At 36.9% G+C, this 19,307-nt stretch overlaps 1 protein-coding gene across 2 annotated transcripts in view; it reads left to right on the top strand.

Annotated features, from left to right (window-relative positions):
- LOC129247309 (protein decapentaplegic) overlaps positions 1-18,787 on the top strand; it is a 101,842-nt gene extending 83,055 nt beyond the window's left edge. For both annotated transcript variants that reach the window (XM_054886394.1, XM_054886393.1), the window contains 2 exons: positions 7,520-8,965; positions 15,806-18,787. In XM_054886394.1, the coding sequence (XP_054742369.1) occupies positions 7,534-8,965; positions 15,806-16,683 (2,310 nt within the window). In that variant the 5' untranslated portion in view covers positions 7,520-7,533 and the 3' untranslated portion in view covers positions 16,684-18,787. The remainder of the gene's footprint in view (positions 1-7,519; positions 8,966-15,805) is intronic.
- The last annotated feature ends 520 nt before the right edge of the window (positions 18,788-19,307 follow it).

Genomic DNA, 19,307 nt, shown 5'->3' with positions numbered 1-19,307 from the left:
AAAAATTATATGTATATATAAACAAACACATTTACATAGTACACTTACCTCCTATAGAGCAGCTGACGCGTGAGCGTTTATGTATTGGTGAATGCATTTGTGTAACCACTGATTTCTTCCAATCAAAGGATTTGCAAGTGCCACTTTTTGTGCTTGAATGTAGCTGAAGCAGAAAATGTTAATGTATACATGTGTTTGTATGTGTGGGCATATGTGCCACGTGTAAACAGCAACTCATCGATAGTCAAGCAATTCATCATTTTTCTGCTTTCGCGCTTCCAGCTACTCATTCAAAAATAGCTACAATACTTTTCAATTGTAAACAACAACTGCCAGCATATCTGTGTTTTATTGCTCTCATAATTTTTTATAAGCGCTGACGTGCCGCACCTACGCAAACGACAAGTTGCTACATTTAAATAAAGCAGAATTTTATTGATATTTTTAAACTTGATTTTACGAAAAAAATATGGATTATTTAAATATTTGTAGCTATATTTTTACGTGGAAAGTACGCAAATACTCACGAAGAAGACGGCATGCGAAACAAATCTAATTGCAACCAGCTGCTGCAGCGACTATTTCGCACCTGTTGTGGGATAAAAGCAAATGTTTCGCAGTTTTCCCAACCTTCACATTTATAATTAGCAAATTTCGCACTAAAAATTATTCCTGCTCTTTTTTATTCTTATTTACCACTAGTAAGGGAGTGCAAGGCTTCAGGTTTGATTCCCGCTGAACGGCAGCGCAATAGTGATTTTTTGTAGCCTAATAATACATATGTAACATTTAATATCCAAAATAGGAGACCCCCTAATGAAGCACGTAAGCAGTGAGTGATTCATGAATCTTCATGCCTAAGGCACAATCAGCTTACGTCTAAGCAAGAAAGTCCATCCGATACAGATGGTAACATTTTGTGGCTATTTTGTGGCAACTCAAACCAGTCCGGACTTTGCTAATATTTTCTGAAAGTACAGGTATACCTTTCTATAGTAAAACATTAGCTCGATTTTTTTACGGCCTAGACAATTTTCATTTTCCGCCCTAAGTAGTTTTCAAAAAAGTCAGAAGAGCTTAAAATACATTTATAGTAAAATGAAAGTTTAAACCATGTACGGTAAAATTTCACAGGTAATATTTTCATAGAACATTTTAACCCATTAGCCACTCAAAAATTCATATGGACACGAGGTGTGAAATTCTAGAATTGTATAAAATTCGTTGACTGCCTTCCACTTTCCAAAAACCCGATTCGACATCTCAAAACTTAATTTTTAGCACATCTAAATCAGACGAATCAAGAGAACTGCTGGATTATCAAAGACACTGGATGATTATTGTTAGGACAAATGTGATGGTAAAACAAGAGTCTATCTTTATCCTAAGTGGACCGCCGCTGAAACTTGCGGTAGCCACCTCTAGTTAGCCTAATCTTAACTGTTGCTTTTGTTATTTTGAATGGGATTGCCATATTGTGAGCTTATGTTAGCTGAATCCAATATAAAAGTAAATTTTTGATAAATTGTTTAATGATTTTTATGCAGACATTTTAAGCATAAATTCTTCTATCACCTGATGTGATTTTTCGGAAACATATTTTTAAAAACTCTTTTTAATTCAAAGCAATCTGATTTTTGGAGGCATTTTCAAATCAGCTCACGTAAATCTATATATTTTTCCGAAATATTTTGGCGTTGGCATTACTAGATAATAAATTTTATAACACCGGTGAAAAACTGTAATCCTTTTTAGGGAGACATCCATATAAGTACTCGATAAATTTTGAAAAGGCTCAAAATATTGCACTATATTGAAAATGCCAAACAATCGGTCTAATTTCGCAACTGGACATACTTAAGTAGATGTAATATTCCCTTTCTTTATTTTTAATTAGACAATTTCAAAAAATCGCAACAGCTGTAGCCTTTCGCTTTTCTATGAACGATTATTTTTCTTATAGTTTACGTAAATAATATTGATTTTCTTCCGCGTATCGCTAGCTTCGTGATTATTTGGCGTGTGAGTACGTCAGAGTGGCACCGCTCAATAGCCCGCCACCCGCCCAAACTCTGGAGCGCTACACTAGCGCTGCTTACACTTAAATGCGTTGTTGTAATTTGATGAAATACTTATATGAAAGTATTCTATGTATAAAGAGATTTTTAACAAAGAATTTCAATTGTTTTCAAAGTATATATGTAGCACACCCCTTGCAAACACACACACCTGTCCATGAACACATGCAGGAATATATATGAACGCACACTACGACATCCCTATCCCCCTTGCTGTAAAAACCGCTAGAGTTCTTCCAAACACTTTTGGCCTAAACAATCTTTCAACAGGTTTATTCTATTTCAAGTTTTTTTGTTGGAGGGGCGAGAACAACACCTCTTTTTTAGGTTCGCTCCTATTAACGTCATCGTTGTCTACATTTTCTGAACTTTACGTTCTCCCTGTCCATTTTTCCACTTAGCACCTTTTTATTAGGAAAAATCACATTCTGATGCATTGCAAACATTTTCGTTGGAATCAGTGTTCGAAATTTATGTACGTATGTATATCAAATTTTATTCCATTGGAAATTATTTGACTTTTTCGGGGTGTGGAGCTGGTCTAGAGGTCATGCGTGCCCGCACATGCACAAAATATATTTAGTTGATGTTTGGACGGTGCTCGACACCCAGTTTGCAGATGAACGCTCATTCTGCTGGAAGTGTTTATGCTTTAATTTATAATCAAAGCAGCTGATTAGCCGGCCGGTTTCTGTGTGCTTGTATTTTTTTAACAATCTATTTTACATAAAAATATGTGAAAGTGAAAAGCGCGGAATTTCATTCGTTAAGTTAAAGTTAGAAATTTTTTTGATTGTTGGTAAAAATATTCATCCTGAAAACCAATATAAAAGTGAATCTTTAATAAGATCAAATTAAAAATAGTTAAACAAAAAAACATTGCATTTCTCTCGCATATCCGTCTTTATGCAAATAAACAATTTCGATTCTCCAACTATAAATCAGTGCAAAGAAAGTCTTCGTGTTCTAACGATTTGTTCAAATTATAGGTAATTATGCTTTTATAATAATTAATTTAAACTGTAGTGTGGTGCATACAGCAAATTGTTTTATAAGTGATTTTGTTGTTGTTGTGGTCGCAGCTTACTAAACATAACACTTGTCGATTTGCCCCTCTATCGTTTCCCGCTTGTCGTCGTCATCAATACCATGCGCAAGAGACGAGCTGAGTTTTGCGAGGTCGGATCTAAGGGAAGCGGGTTATTAGAAGAGTTTTATATATAGAAATGATATTACACTAATTTTACTAATCACCTAAATTTGCAACGTTTTTCTCTATTTTTTTGTGTTTGGGCAAAATGATTGGCGTCATTAGTGCGGATCTGTCGCTGCATAATATAGGGAACCAAAAGAACAGTTAGTTTAGATGAGTGCAAAACAGGCATCAAAGACTTAAATTTGCGAAGCACTCTTTAACTATTGTGTTGCTGAGTCATTAAACCCAATACACCACAGCTGCTTGCACAACCTTATGATCCAGCATAAATACATGCATATACTTATGTATGTATGTATGTATGTATATGAATAGTTAGCCGTTATATTTGTATATGTAAAAATTATAATTTGCTTATCTCTGACAATTACTTAATTTGCATTTTAGTTGTCAAAACTATAACAAAATCTTATTAAATAAACAAAATAATTGCGACTAAGAAAACAAGTTTGAGATAATTTTCAAATTTATATACGAAATTTGGCGCGATAAATGCTAATTCGTTGATTACTAATGTATTGTATAGCATATAAATGGTATATTTATTCAGCCGTGCTTTAACTATTATACGACTTCTTGTTCTAAATAGACATACATACATATGTATACAACAGTATTATAAATGGCAGTGACCAAATTCGCATATCAGGTTTACACTACTTACCTCTACGATTAGCAGTCGGTAGCTAACTATGTGAGTAAGTGAGTGAATTTGGTGCCTTTCATGTGATCATGGAAATTCCCACCCTCAATTCATTCATGACCTCTTGCATTGAGCTTAAAATTCCCCAAAAACTATTCTTCCAAGCCTTCACTACTAACTAGCCAACAACTACACGCTACACACAAGCACACATATGCTTGTACGCGAAACTGGAATGATACAGGTACTGGCAGCGACGCGTTAGCATTATTGCCTGGAAAGTTATTGACTGCGTACGCATGCACGTGCATGTTTGTACCAGTGGTAAGTGATTTGAATGTGTACGGATTTTCAAGGACATTCATTGTGTACGTACAGCTGCATTGAGTACTATATTTGCTATTGCTTTGATACTTGGAGGGCCTGCAATGCGTACATAATGCGCTTAGCTATTTCCTGTTGATAACAGACGGCAAAGTGATCGCTGTAAATGTGCACTGCTGCTGCTTTCACTTAACATTAGTGTATTTTACCCTCTACTGCGGCTGCTCGCTCTTTCACTGCTCGTGCTCATAATTTCATGCTGTTGCTTAGTTGCAGCGCCTAATTTTCGTGCATGGCTATAACTCTACACACACATACTCACTTAGTCTTGTAAATGAATGTAGTAAAATACTCTTATTATCAGCTCGTTGAGATCTTGGGTTATTCGTGTGGGCTCATACTTCATCGTGGCAAGGAATTAAACTCAATTACCCCCTGGCGTGTGCTAAAGAATATTTTAGAAATTCTTCATGATTGGTATTTTTGAATTTGGTTTTTTTTTTTCCTCTCTCTCCTGGTTTTTGCTTATTTATGTGTGTATATGCTTACCTCTCTACTTAGCTGCGATTTCGTCTGCATACTAAATGCGATAAGATTTTAATCTACAAAAATTTAGGTGCACAAAAACTAAATTTCGGGATATATTGTTTTTTCTCTTTGTTTTTGTTTTTGGAATAACAACAAGCGCATAACTTGTAATTTGTTTGTAGCGCAGTTATGGAACATTAGTGTTGCACACACGTACAAAAGCACATAAATTTTAACGTAGTTATTTTATGCGGATTACTTGTTTCCTCTGCTTTCCTCATCTTTCCATGCATACTCGTAGTTCTTAGATGCTTGGTGAACTGTTGGTGTAAGTTCTAAGCCAATGTAATTTGGCTTAGTTTTGAATTGAACTGTTGGCTGTGATGTGTTGTTCTCGAACACGTCCCACATTTTTTTTATTTTGTGTTCTTGAATTTTTCATTTTATTTCTTTTAGATTATCGCCCTGTGTTTAAGCGACACTAAAATAGTTTGCTGTAGATTAGAATCTGGACAGCGGAAATGAAATTTATTACAAAAAAATACTTGAAAACCATTCAATATTTTTCTATTATTATTTTTTCTTTTCTTGAACGAACCTTAAAATTATAATGAAAGTACATTAGTAACTTGACAAGATTTTTTTTTTTATATTTCAAAAGTGCCGCTGCCTTGTTTTTTTTTCTTTCTTATTTTGAGCAATCTTAAGCAATAAAAATTTGTCTATAAATTAATTTATTTTTCCATTTTTTTAATGCATATTCGACTGAGAGTAGATTTGTGGGAAATTTAACAAGCGTGAGCTTCATTCTGAGGCTTGTGGTGTGTGTTAAAGTAATAAATGTGGAGTTGTGATGGGTGCAGCACAATATATAGATATACAATACATATGTATGTACATACATACATATGTGCGTGCCGATGATGAAGCACGATATGATATGAAACCTTCCAACGCATTTAGATGAAATATTGAACAATTCTTGCTACGACGTAACTCAGTTTAAATAAAAAACGTTTATGAGGGTCTAAAAGGTGTACTTCATTTTTCAATACTAGGTAACTTAATCAAGTTTATCTCTATAAGAGCATAACGTTTTTTTATTTAAATAAAGGGCAGAAGAATTGAGATATCACACTGATTTTGAGAAATATCTCGACCCTCCAGAAAAATACATTTATTTTTTTTTTGTTTTAGTGTAGTAAGACAATCTCTGGGAACCAATTTTTTCCACGAATTCTTCTAAACATACCCGTGGATAATTCTTTGTTCAATATTTTTCCTGGACGGCTATCAAAGCCGAGTGAGTTTGTCTCTGACTAACATTCAATTTTCTTGAGTTCTAATCCATTCGCCTACGGCGACCTCTTTCTATTCAGTGGACTTGGAGAACTATTTTTTTGATCACGGCTTTATTTAAATAATTACTTTCTACTTTAAGAAAAAAGTTTTTGTCTTATAATGACTGTACAAAATTTTTCCTCAGGCCTCGACATGTCACGTTAAAACCGCTGAACTGTTGTTTCTTTCACATACACATTTTTCGTTAGCAAAGAAGAAATGTTCCGTTTCGAAAGCAGGTTTATAAATATGTATGCATATTTTTAGTATCTTCATACATTATGTATAAGAAAATAAATGCTTCCCATACCAAATTTTTCATTCACTTATCTTTCTCTGACCCTGAAAAACGGTGTCCTTTAAACCTCACCTGCATCCACTTGCAGGCTTTAAGTATAGATACTAACAACTACCGAGAATTTTAATCGTTTAGTACAATAGTACAATAGCATTGCGAAATAGAAAGGTTTTTAGAAATACCTAAAATTGAAAATGTTCCTAATTTCTAGTGTACACAACCATGTGCCATTTCCACCTGGTAATGAAATCCTACAATAGAACAGAAACAAAAAGGATATGACCCAGGCACGAAAACACTCAGCGCAAATAATAGCCGACGTCTTCAAGGACTGACCGTATGCACTTTCGCATGAGGACATACCTGTTGTTGTTGCACTTGCATGGGTTAATACTCATACACAGCTGCACATGTGCAGCAATGACAATGGCAGTGGTAGCAGCAACAACAGGTATCATTGTAGTAAAAGGTACAGAGAGAGAGAGAGAGCGTAATTATAGGCCTTTGGTAGAAAAGCGAACTCTCTCGAATTTGGCACTGAAATCATAACTCATTTGCTCAGTTGTTATGTATTCACTTACTACAGTAACATAGAGTGTGAGTCTTTCGCTAACTTCATTTTAAGTCATTATTACTGATCGAATTGAGTGAGTAGTGCTCCAGCTAGTTGTGCGGTTCTAGCTCATAGCAAAAACCAAATCTATACTATACCGATTTTCACTCATTCGATCGCACTCGCTGTTCGCCTGCAATTCCACTACGCTCATTTAACACATAACTAACACTATTGCACGGCTACTAGCCAGCCAAGTTGGTGTGTATATTCAGCCACCACCACTACACTTCAGTATCATTGCCACTCAATATTTAGCCGCAGTTGTGTGCTCGCGCTCTCATATTCGTGCTCATGATCGGCGTGTTCTGGCCTATGGTTAGTTAGTGTACGATTTCATGTATATACTTAGGTATTGCCAATTAATTGGCATTCGGCTCTCAACCGTTTAGTTGTCGTGTACGCTTCGTCTGTTATTTAATCGTTGTTAACGTTTTGACTAACGCTGGTCAATTTCCATGTTTTTGTATCGTTTCAGAGTTGCAAACGACCATGCGCGCATGGCTTCTATTCCTCGCAGTGCTGGCGACTTTTCAAGCGATCGTTCAAGTTGCTAGCACCGAGGATATAACTTCGAGATTCATTCAAGCGATATCTCCGCCAATTAAAGAAACACAACAGACAGCATTTAGTGCGCGAAAACCATTTATGACCGAAATATTTGAAGTAAGAAAAAAATCATCAAACGTGACGTCAATAGGTCTACCAGCAATTAGCGATATAACACCGTTATCAGAGACAAAATCAGCAACGACTGAAATTGCGGGTGCTTTCGCGCGTTTAACAAAATCAAACACCGTCGGTGATACAGCAAAATCTACGATCGTTAGAAGTGATAATAATAGTAATAATTTAAATAAAATTAGTTCAAAGGATATTAAAGAAAGCAAAAGCGGGAAAACAAGTGACGCTCTGAAAGCAATTGAAGAAAATTTCGAAGTAAAACAAAAGTTTAAAAACAAAATTCAAAACTACAACGAAGTGAACGAAAAAAGTGCGGGAAACACTTTAGACAATACAATAAAGAAAAATAGCGCCTGGGAATCGCAAACAAATAAAGTGCAACAACATCTACGCAATCAAGAAACAAAAAGTACTAATAAAATAGAAGAAATCAGTGCAGTGATTAGTGCAAAAGAAGTACAAACCGAACTCGAATATCTTAGAAAAATGGCGATTAAAGAAAATGCAGAATCTATTGTGGCAGCGCACAAAATGCAAGCCACCCACAGCAAACAGTACCACAAACATCATAGGCAACCTCACCCCTACCATCATCATCAGCAACAACAGCATCAGCATAAGGACTCACAGCAGGAGCAGTACACACATCAACATATCATCCATCATCATCAGCAACATAAAAAAATGCACGCTGAAGCAAAAGCGATACAGGAGTTTGCGGCTGTGGAAAAGCGTTTTGCAACGGAAAATGAACGCTTAGCGACGGTAGACCGTTTAGCGACAAAATCAGCAGAAGACATTTTAGCAGCAAGCACAATTTCACATGAAGAAGCCGCTGAAAAGTTGGCGCGAGAGTCAGCGACAATACCAGATGTTAGCCCCGCTGATTCTACTTCTTCCTTCTCCTCAAACTATATGTCTGCTATAAATACTGATACAGATATCGACAGCGAAGACCATATCGACATCAACAGGGAACCCGCCACATACAGTAATAAAGACATCATCGGTGAGAAACTCAAACCCGATCCATCGACTCTAGTCCAAATTGAGAATAGCCTTTTGTCGCTATTCAATATGAAGAGGCCACCAAAAATAGATCGCACTAAAATTATTATACCGGAAGCGATGAAACAGCTGTACGCACAAATTATGGGTCATGAATTGGATTCAGTGATGATACCACGGCCGGGTCTACTTACTAAATCAGCGAATACAGTGCGAAGTTTTACACATATAGGTGAGTGGAAATTACAAATTTTTCCTTTTTCGACTCTATTTTAATTTTCATAATCAAAAAAATTAAATGCCTTCAGGGTTAGACGTTAGCCTAAAGTCTCTAACATTAAAACATTATAAATATTTCACTGCAGACTGTTCTTGCAAAACTTAAGTAGACTCGCAGTTGGGGCTCCACACCAAATTATCTTGCAGAAATAAGAAATAAAAGCCAGACATGCGTATCGATAATTAGTTACTACATCTTTTGCAACAAAATTTTAGAATTTATTTGCATAGTTAATGTATTACCGAAATGCGCCTTAGGATCGTTAAGATTTTTCTCAGACTGTACTATTAGACAGTTTATTGTTTCAAAATTAGGTTAAATATATAAGACAGAAATATGTACATAAATTGTGGACTATAGATTTGTTTACTATTCGTGCTTAGTATTCATAACCATATGAACCCAATTGAAGACCGACAAGTCATGTAAGGAGCTAGCACGCATGAATTTGAAAATCATCGTTGAGCTACTGCTGATTTCTGCAAAAGTTAATCATTGTATTTTTCAAACAACAGTCGCGCATGACGCTCCGCATGACTTGCCACCAAGCAGGCCTTACAATCTAAGCTTATTCCTCTTATCTTCTGAATGGATTTTCTCTTCTTACTCAAGCTCGACTTGGCGGTATTTCTTTGCTTCTTGTCGTGCCTGAAATCCATGAAATCAAAGAGAGAGCCTCCATTAGAAATATCTGCCATTGGAAGGTACTATAAAGCTGAGGGCCACATAATTTATAGAGCAACATTAAGAAATGGCTTAGCCTGAATACATTTCAAGGGCCTATGTAGGGACCAAACTATTTTTGTTATAGTCTCCTCAAATGACCATAATATTGTGACCAAAATAGTGACCTTGGTATTAAAATATACGCAGTAATTAAATCTTAGCAGTTATGAAAAAAATAGTTCTTCCGAAAAGGTATTATTTTTCTTAATCCTTTAACCCAAAAACATCAGCGAATTGGGAATCCATAAATTTCTGCTCTCGGTAATTTAGCACAAGAAGAACAAATCAATTTAGGCAGCAATTTTTCTGAGAACACAAAAGAAATCAACTAAACGTCCACACCCTTTTCTGCAAATTGGCATACAATTACATGGATCGTGAAAAATCAGGGCATGCTTTGTTAATATTCTGAGAACGCCAAACTAGCTTGCTTGATTCCGTTATTTCAATACAACAAAAGCAAAACCTACCTGCAGAATTTTAAAAGGAATATCAATCATCAACCGTTAGACATGTATATGGGCCCCAGAGTTTAATAAGCCCTTAATAGTACGAAAATACATTTACTGCCATGGCCCATAGATGAATGTAACGACCCTATGCTGTCACACCAAATAGTTCTGAAATACTTGACTGCCTCTTTCCTTCGTAGCTGAAGTACTTCGTATTCTACCTTTTTTGATTGCTAGCAACTGGTATTTTACTCAACGCGGTGTACTGTGAAATATCAGCTGTCAGATGTCAATTTAACTATCAGTGTTTAATTGAATTTAATGACCTAATTCATAGTGAACACCCAAAATTCTAGACCGATTTGTGGCTCAAATCACCACTTTGTGGCAAGCCAGCGATGATTTAGTTTTAAAAATCATACATTTCAAAAATTGTGTTAATCGCTTACTTTGCAACTGGTACAATTATAGCCACTTTGGGACTAGTGCACGAACTTATAAAATGTTCCATATAAATTAATATGAATACAGTTGGTTACTTTCTTTAGTACATATGTTAGTTATAGAAAGTTTATGGGTAGTTTGGTTATTCACTGCACGGTGCATTTCTATTTGCATATAAATTAATACACACAGGTAGTTACTTGTATTAGGAGTATATATATATATATATATATATATATATAATTGGCGCGTACACCCTTTTTGGGTGTTTGGCCGAGCTCCTCCTCCTATTTGTGGTGTGCGTCTTGTTGTTGTTCCACAAATGGAGGGTCCTACAGTTTCAAGCCGACTCCGAAGGGCAGATATTTTTTATGAGGAGCTTTTCCATGGCAGAAATAAACTCGGAGGTTTGCCATTGCCTGCCGAGGGGTGACCACTATTAGAAAAAACGTTTTCTTAATTTTTGATCTTTCACCGAGATTCGAACCGACGTTCTCTCTCTGAACTCCGAATGGTAATCACGCACCAACCCATCCCGGCCGCCGTATTTATATATGTATACATTATTTACCAATACCCATAGTTGTTATTTACCTCAACTCCAGCAGAATACATTCCAAACCTGCAAATGTACCATACATATAAGTCCTTGAAATGATTTAGTCTTCCACGAATGTTTAACTGGCATTTCGTTAGAAACGAATCAAAGGAGCAACGCTGAGGAGAACGGCATTTGCAGTTGTTGGCGGGGAAAAGGCCAGTTAGATGTGAAATTTGTGCACTTTGTGCTTTGGCGATCTTTTGTTTTACTGAAGGATCTGAGTTGAGTGTGTGACTAATTTGCGAATTGACCATCTTAAAATACGATTCCACCGAATATCTTTCTCCTGGGCTTGCAGCTGTGGGGTTTACGAGAATTGAGAACAGGCATTTTTGATGGAAATTGTATTTAAACTGTAATTTGTTTGTTTCTTTTTTACTGTGAATTGCGTGAAATTAAAATTATTACGCTGATTTTTTAAATTTATTTTGTCCTTGTGTATGTATGGAATGCATATTGTAATGATGAAAAATGAAATATGAATTTATACATCCATATATACTTAAGCTACATGCCCCAGAACACATTTCAACGGTATTGTACTTTTAGTTAAAGAATTCGCTAAAGTGCATTTTTCGCCTAAGCTCACAAGTGTTTCGTGCAAAGAAGATTGCAAGAAGAAGAAGAAGAAGATTCTTCTCAAGAACCAGCTAAGAAGAATCTTAGTATGTATACGAACAAGAAAAAAACAGCCATTTATGTTTAGCACAGTACTGTACCAATGCTTCTTTGGTTGGTTTTGCTTATTTCTCTTCGCACGTTCAACAAATATAGAGAAAAATCAGCAAAATTAAAGGTTATGTGCGTCTATTATTATTTTAGTTAAGCTTTAAGTGAAAGAAATTGAAGTCAAGTTTTGGTCATCGGCATTGCCAGCCTCGAAAATGGTTGAATAGTTAAAGATCAGCATCAAACCAGCCGCTGTGCCAAACACCTGATAAAGGATGTTTCCGCCAAAATATTTATATATTCCTACATATGCATAAATACATATATGCGGATATGCAAATCACACTTTCTGCAATGGCTTAAAAAATCACTTCTATTTCCATTTAATTCATTGGTTTAATAGTTGGCATCTAAAGACGCTTAAAGTCGGGATTTGTATGGAATATGAAACTGAATGACCTTGATGTTGATTCAATAGAATCCACACACATACACATGTACGCACACTCAAATAATCTGTAATCCTATCGAAGTATCAGGTCAGTCCATAAGTTCGTGCGATTCTTAAAGGTGGTTTTAAAATTAATAAAAAAGATTAAAGTATTTATTAATCAATAATATATCTTCCTTCATTATTTACAATGTCTTCCCAACGTTTAGACAAATTTTTAATTCCCTGCTCAAAAATTGTTTGTCCTTGAGCCAAAGTACGCTTCGATATCCCTTTTTATAGCTTTGTTTGAGGAGTAGTTCTTGTAACTCATATTGAAGTCCACGGAAATGGTGATAATCACAAGGTGCAATATCCGGAGAGTATGCTGGATACGGCATTCGCTTCCATCCGAGCTCGTTCAGCTTGCCTAATGTTTGCCTTGCGGTATGAGGTCATGCGTTGCCGTGGTGCGTCTATTCACTAAAGATGGCCGACTTTTGTTAAGTGTCTCAGGATAAGTGTTCAGGTTTGATAGCTGATGGGAATAATAATCAGCAGTTATCGTCTAGTTTGGTTCCAGAAGTTCATAATAAACAATACCGGCCATATCCCACCAAATATACAGGAGAATCTTATTGGGGTGAAGGCCATCTCTAGAGGTCGGTTCTGGTATTTCATCTTTATCTAACCATTGGCGTTTTCGAACAGGACTTTTGTAAAGGACCCATTTTTCATCACCCGTGACGATACGGTTCAAAAAACTTTCTTTTTCAAGCCGTTGCAGCAACTGAGAACACACATTCACTCTCTGCTGAAGGTTAACGACGGAAAGTCTATGCGGAACCCATTTTCCGAGCCTTGAAACCTACTGAACCAGCTGGCTGTGAACTGTTCCATGCGATGAATGTAACCTCTGAGCTATAATATCGACTGTCAAATTTGGCTCAGCTGCCACGAGTTCGAGCAAGGCGTTGGAGTTAAAGACTTCAGGACGACCAGCGCGAGGGGCACCCTCCACGTCGCAGTTACCACTTCGGAATTTTGAAAACCACTTTCACGCAGTCCTTACATTCACGGTATCCTCTCCGTGAACAGTGTTTATTTCTGCAGCAGCAGCTGTTGCATTTTTACGACTTTTATAAAAAAAATAAAATTTTGGCGGAAATATGGAATGACCTGATATACATATGTATGTCTAATAGCTGCTGGTGACGCTCAAGCATGCATGTCCTGCAGATTATATGTGTGCGTGTCGGGTGGCACACGAACTTGATTCGTGTAACACATACTTGTTGTCGGCTTTTGCATGATGAAAATAAAAATTTTAGATATTAGCGTCATGCACCCGACACGCACACATAGAAGCTGCAGGGGATGCATGCTTGAGCGTCACCAGGAGCTATAAGTACTAGAAATCATAAAATGCACTTGTTCCTTGGTAACAACAATTACAAAGCATATTTGCTTCGGCACATCTACCTTTTACCACACACACACAACGTCCGCAGGCTCAATTATTACAGAGAAAGGAGGAAAGGAGCTGCCTGGAAGCACGCTGCTGCAGCGCTGTGCTAAAACGGCTCAAGTAACAGCACTTATCCTGTTTATTTATTTTACGATTTACCTGTTGTTGGTGTGAAACGTAAAGTGCAACAATAACTAGCACAAAAGGTTAAACGGCTTTGTGCCATATATTCTATAGAAATAGTAAATGTGTATGGCTATGTGTTATGCACAGAAAGATCCTTTCATTTGCCGCTAAACGCAAAATCCTTAAACTCCTACTGCGCATTCGAGTGCTTGACCATTATGCTGACATTTGAGCGTTTAAAAGGTGATTGCAACAAATTTCAGCAAAGTTGTTACCTATGGCGGTTTCCCGCTAAGTTTTCAAGTACCGCAAATAATTTTTTTGTTCATGTCACTGTAGGTAGCGAGACGGCAGGTTGCCATTACATTGCATTCATACAGCTATAGAGAATTCACACTGTGGATATGTGTGAATTTTCGTATTGAATATGCATGTGTGTGTGTGGAATGGAAAGAATGGAAATTTTTAAAAATTTACGATCCCGAAATTCTCGGAATCTTGATATTATAATCCCGGGGTTTTCGGGATTTTAAAATGCCTACATTCTGGAACGCCGGAAAAATCTAAAGTATAGGTATTTACTGCGGCCGCCGTAGCTGAATGGGTTGGTGCGTGACTACCATTCGGAATTCAGAGAGAGAACGTCGGTTCGAATCTCGGTGAAAGGTCAAAATTAAGAAAAACATTTTTCTTATAGCGGTCGCCCCTCGGCAGGCAATGGCCAACCTCCGAGTGTATTTCTGCCATGAAAAAGCTCCTCATAAAAATATCTGCCGTTCGGAGTCGGCTTGAAACTGTAGGTCCCTCCATTTGTGGAACAACTTTAAGACGCACACCACAAATAGGAGTAGGAGCTCGGCCAAACACCCAAAAAGGGTATACGCGCCAATTATATATATATAAGTATTTACTGTCACTTAGATTTGACTGTGGCACAAAGTGCTCTCTGTTGTCTGATGGAAAGTGCAGGATGTCATATTATAGAGAAACAACTGTTGCGTGTTTCATCCGAATTAAGCGATTTTGATCCGAGTTCAGCAAAGCCCGCAAAAACGTTTATTTCTCGTGCTTAGTTTGGCACTCACTTCGTGTGCATTCGAGTACTTTTTCAGCAGATATTAGTACTGCACAGGATGTCATATTACTCCTCTGCTAACTCCAGCAGGTTTCGCTTCGAATACATACTTCCAAGCGTGGCTCGTTTTTGCCCATTTGTGCGACATATTCTAAAAATTTTACAATAATTCATATCCGTAACGAGTTTCAAATAAATCCGCACTCGGCATTTAAAACGAAACGTTTTTAAATAAATGTCCAGACTATTACAGATAATTTAAAATTAAACCAATTTTGGAATTTTGGGCAGAAGTGCGGCTTAGTTGACGAAGAATGGCTAATAAATAAAATCTTCTTCCTTAACCATTAGTCTTGCGTTCGGCCCTAGCCGAGTAGTACTGGTTTTCAGCTCGAAACCTTTTTTAGGTAGATACTTATATCAGATATTCGTAGAACCTTTCAATAATTTAAATATTAGCAAACTTGTTTCTCAAAAAGAGTTTCTGCTTCAGAAAAATAAGCAGTCGGCATCGTCAAAGAAATTTTTAGCAAACAGAATATTAGAAATTTTAGCCTTTAAAGCTATTATTATATCATGACTCCTGGTACGCAGTGTCGTTGGATGAACGGTCTTAACATCTTTTTTCTGGTTTTCTACTAGTTTGTGACTTTAAATAATTAAAATTTATGTTCACTGTTGTCGGCGGTCAACTTTTTCCTTAATAATAATCCCTACCTTACAAATCGATTATCTCAATTTAACTCATTTGGTATAGACATTATCTAATTTTCTATAATTTTCTATCTTTCTATTTTGCAGAGAGTAAAATCGACGATCGCTTTCCGCATCATCATCGGTTTCGTTTGTACTTTGATGTGAAGAGCATACCCGCCGATGAGAAGCTGAAAGCTGCCGAATTGCAGCTGTCACGTGTCGCCATTAATAATGCGGTTTTCAATGCAGGCCTTGCCAATCGGACAAGCTATCAGGTGCTCGTTTATGATATAACCCGGGTGGGTGTGCGAGGTAAGCGAGAGCCTAGTTATCTCCTGTTGGACAACAAGACGGTGCGTCTAAATAGCACCGAGGCACTCAGTCTTGATGTACAACCAGCGGTTGATCGATGGCTGCAGCAACCGAAAAAGAACTACGGCCTGCTAATTGAAGTGCGAACGTCGCGCTCACTAAAGCCTGCACCCTATAATCATGTACGCCTGCGACGCAACGCCGAGGAATCACAAGAATCTTGGCAACGAAAACAACCGGTGCTCTATACATACACCGACGATGGCAAACCCAAATCTCGTTCAATACGTGAAGTGAGTTCACGATCGAAACGTGCCGGACATCATCGGCGTACGCATCGTAGGAAGAATAATGACGAGATTTGTCGGCGGCATTCGTTGTATGTGGACTTTGCGGATGTGGGCTGGAGTGATTGGATCGTAGCACCACCTGGCTATGATGCTTTCTATTGTCAGGGCAAATGTCCGTTTCCACTTGCGGAGCATTTGAACTCTACAAATCATGCGGTCGTGCAAACCTTAGTCAATAACATCAATCCGGGGAAGGTGCCAAAGGCCTGCTGTGTGCCCACACAGTTGGAGGGTGTCTCGATGCTCTATCTGAATGATCAGAATAGCGTTGTGCTTAAGAACTATCAGGACATGACAGTGGTCGGCTGTGGGTGTCGGTAATCAGGCGCCAAAGGGAGCAGCAATAATGCTCTAAACGACAAAAACAACAAAACAAACAACAAACAAACTGTTGATATTCGCAACAACGAGATAAACGAATGCAAATAAAAACAAGAAGCCAAACCAATGTAGTCGAATGCGTCGACCAAACAATGCAAACGCCGTGTGCTTGCGCAAGCGCAAAAAATTAAAAAACAAAAAAAAACTACAACACAAAATATAGACTAGCTTATCGCGTACAGTAGGGGAGTTGAAAGTGAAATTCCATTGCGAAACGGAACGATACGATTGGTAATTATGAGTAAACGAGATGACCACTGTACGCGATATGCGAAGTGATGTACGCCAATTCGTTAGCAACATAAGTTAAGGAGTTAACGAATGAAAACGAGTAGCCTCAGGTTACCAGTCTCTTGCCAAGGTACGAAAGGTCAAAGTTCGCAGACCAATCGCAGTATGCAATGCCCCACACATAAACACACGAGCACACGAGTCGGGAGCGCAGACGAGAGAGCATTAATTGCTGGGTTTCAAGCCGCTTCACGCTTTAATAAGTTTAAATTTTATTAAACGAAATGAAAATAAAATGGACTGATTATATGAATTTTAAGTATAAATTAGACTTTATTTTGTATGATGGAGCAAGTTGATAAGAGACAGCACAGCGCAGATTAGGACAAATAAGCAAATGCGAGAAGTAGCTGAGTTGCGTAGAGAGTTGGTTGAAAGTTTGCTTTGAATGCTCACGATTCTCACTATTGACAGCCTGGATGTAAAGACTTTTAGTAGTTGAGAAAAGCACACCAACACCACAGCAGAGCCGCATAGCCGTAGAAACTACATACTGCACGCACAAGGAAGTGAAGACGCGAAAGAGGGAGAAAATTAAGTGCTCACCATGAAACTCGTGTATCGCCACGACCGATCATCTAACGAAGTCGCGAACAACACCGACACCGTCGTCGCCGCCACATAAATACCTACCTTGTAGCGGCGTCCTTAGTCATTTTCCAATAGCTACGTGCTGCTGACAACTGCGCGTTGGCAACTATCTTGCCGTGAGCATCATTGACGACACGGGCTGTAGATGTGTGCGTACTTCTGCGCAGACGCAACTAAGCTAGCTGAGATGTAAAGAATACGTTGTACAGTAGCGTTAGTAAGAAAAAATTTATAGTAATTTTAAATAAATTAATGTTTTGTTAATAACTGTTAGTTTTTAGAATGTATGAAATTTGTATTATGTGTAAATCGCAATAACAATATTTGTTTTATAATTGTTTTTTTTTTTTTTTTGTTTACAATCGAATTGAGTCATTGGTAGTAGCTGTATGTAATTGACGCCTGATTAAGGGGAAAAAGAAATTTATAAACACTACAAATTTTGAAAAAATGCTTCGATTTTCTTCCGAACGAAGAAAGTATACAAGTACCTCCTTCAAGCACACTTGACTACTAAGCCGTTGCGTAATATGGGCTTTACGCCAGGCTTAAAGATATATGTAAATATTCACCTATATATATTCATTACACATAATATATATGTATGAGTAAGGATAATGACAACATAAAAAACAGAACTTAGCTTCTACTTATACTCATACAATTTACTGATAGAATTTGTTATGTACGAGTATGTATGTGGCTGCAGTAACAATAGGAATCCTGCATTCATTTGCCGCATCCTTATTATGCTTATGTATGTATGTATGTTTATCTTATGATAATATTTTTTTTTTAATTTTAATTTTTAGTTTTTGTTTAATTATTCCACACAAAGTCTTAGTTATACAGTTATATGACGATTATTTTGATACTATTTAAATTTATTATTTAAATATATAAAAACAATTACTTTGTAAAGTTTTTTTTACTACTAAATAGCAACATTTGTATGCATGCATACTTACAAGCAAATGTGTATGCTTTCCTAAAAATTATTAAATATATATAAATTTTATTATATATGCAGAAATGGTCGAATACTACAATATGTGTATGTAGATTAAATTATTTCTAAGTGGAAAATTATACTAAAAAATTAAATGCAAAGAATGTTATAAACAACAATCTCACATACACACCCAAAAAAAAAAAAACATAAATAAACATAAATTTTTATTTATTTATAAATATATTTGAAAACAAAAAGAACGAAAAAAGAAAAAATATAAAACAAAATTTTTATAGAAAAAATATCTGCACTTGTTTATTTTCATGCCAAAGGAAAATTATGGAATAGAAAAACAAATATGTACTTCGCATGTAGAAACCAGAATAGCTTATGCAGGTAGTTGCCGGCAAATACTGCTGCGTTTAACTCAAACTAGAGAGGCAATAACCATAACCACATAAATCTGTTGAACGGACCAACCTATGGACAACACTGTAATCAATTAGAAGTGGCATACTGGCACAATGTCGTAGTCATATCCCTACCGTATAGACCAATTGAATTCTGGTTGCTCGCCGTAACCATAACCAACTGATTGTTGAATTTATTAGCATTTCTTTAGTTTCGGCACTTCGAAGAGCACAAATAAATGATAATATATAGTTCTGTTTACTAGAAAGTATAAGATACCGAGTTTTCAGTTACCTTCTATTGATGGAGTAGCACTCAC

Source organism: Anastrepha obliqua, chromosome 5 (genome assembly GCF_027943255.1).
Source record: "Anastrepha obliqua isolate idAnaObli1 chromosome 5, idAnaObli1_1.0, whole genome shotgun sequence".
In the NCBI taxonomy this organism is placed as follows: Eukaryota; Metazoa; Arthropoda; class Insecta; order Diptera; family Tephritidae; genus Anastrepha; species Anastrepha obliqua.
The sequence above is the reverse complement of the archived record's forward strand: the minus strand, read 5'-3'. Positions and strand labels throughout refer to the sequence as shown.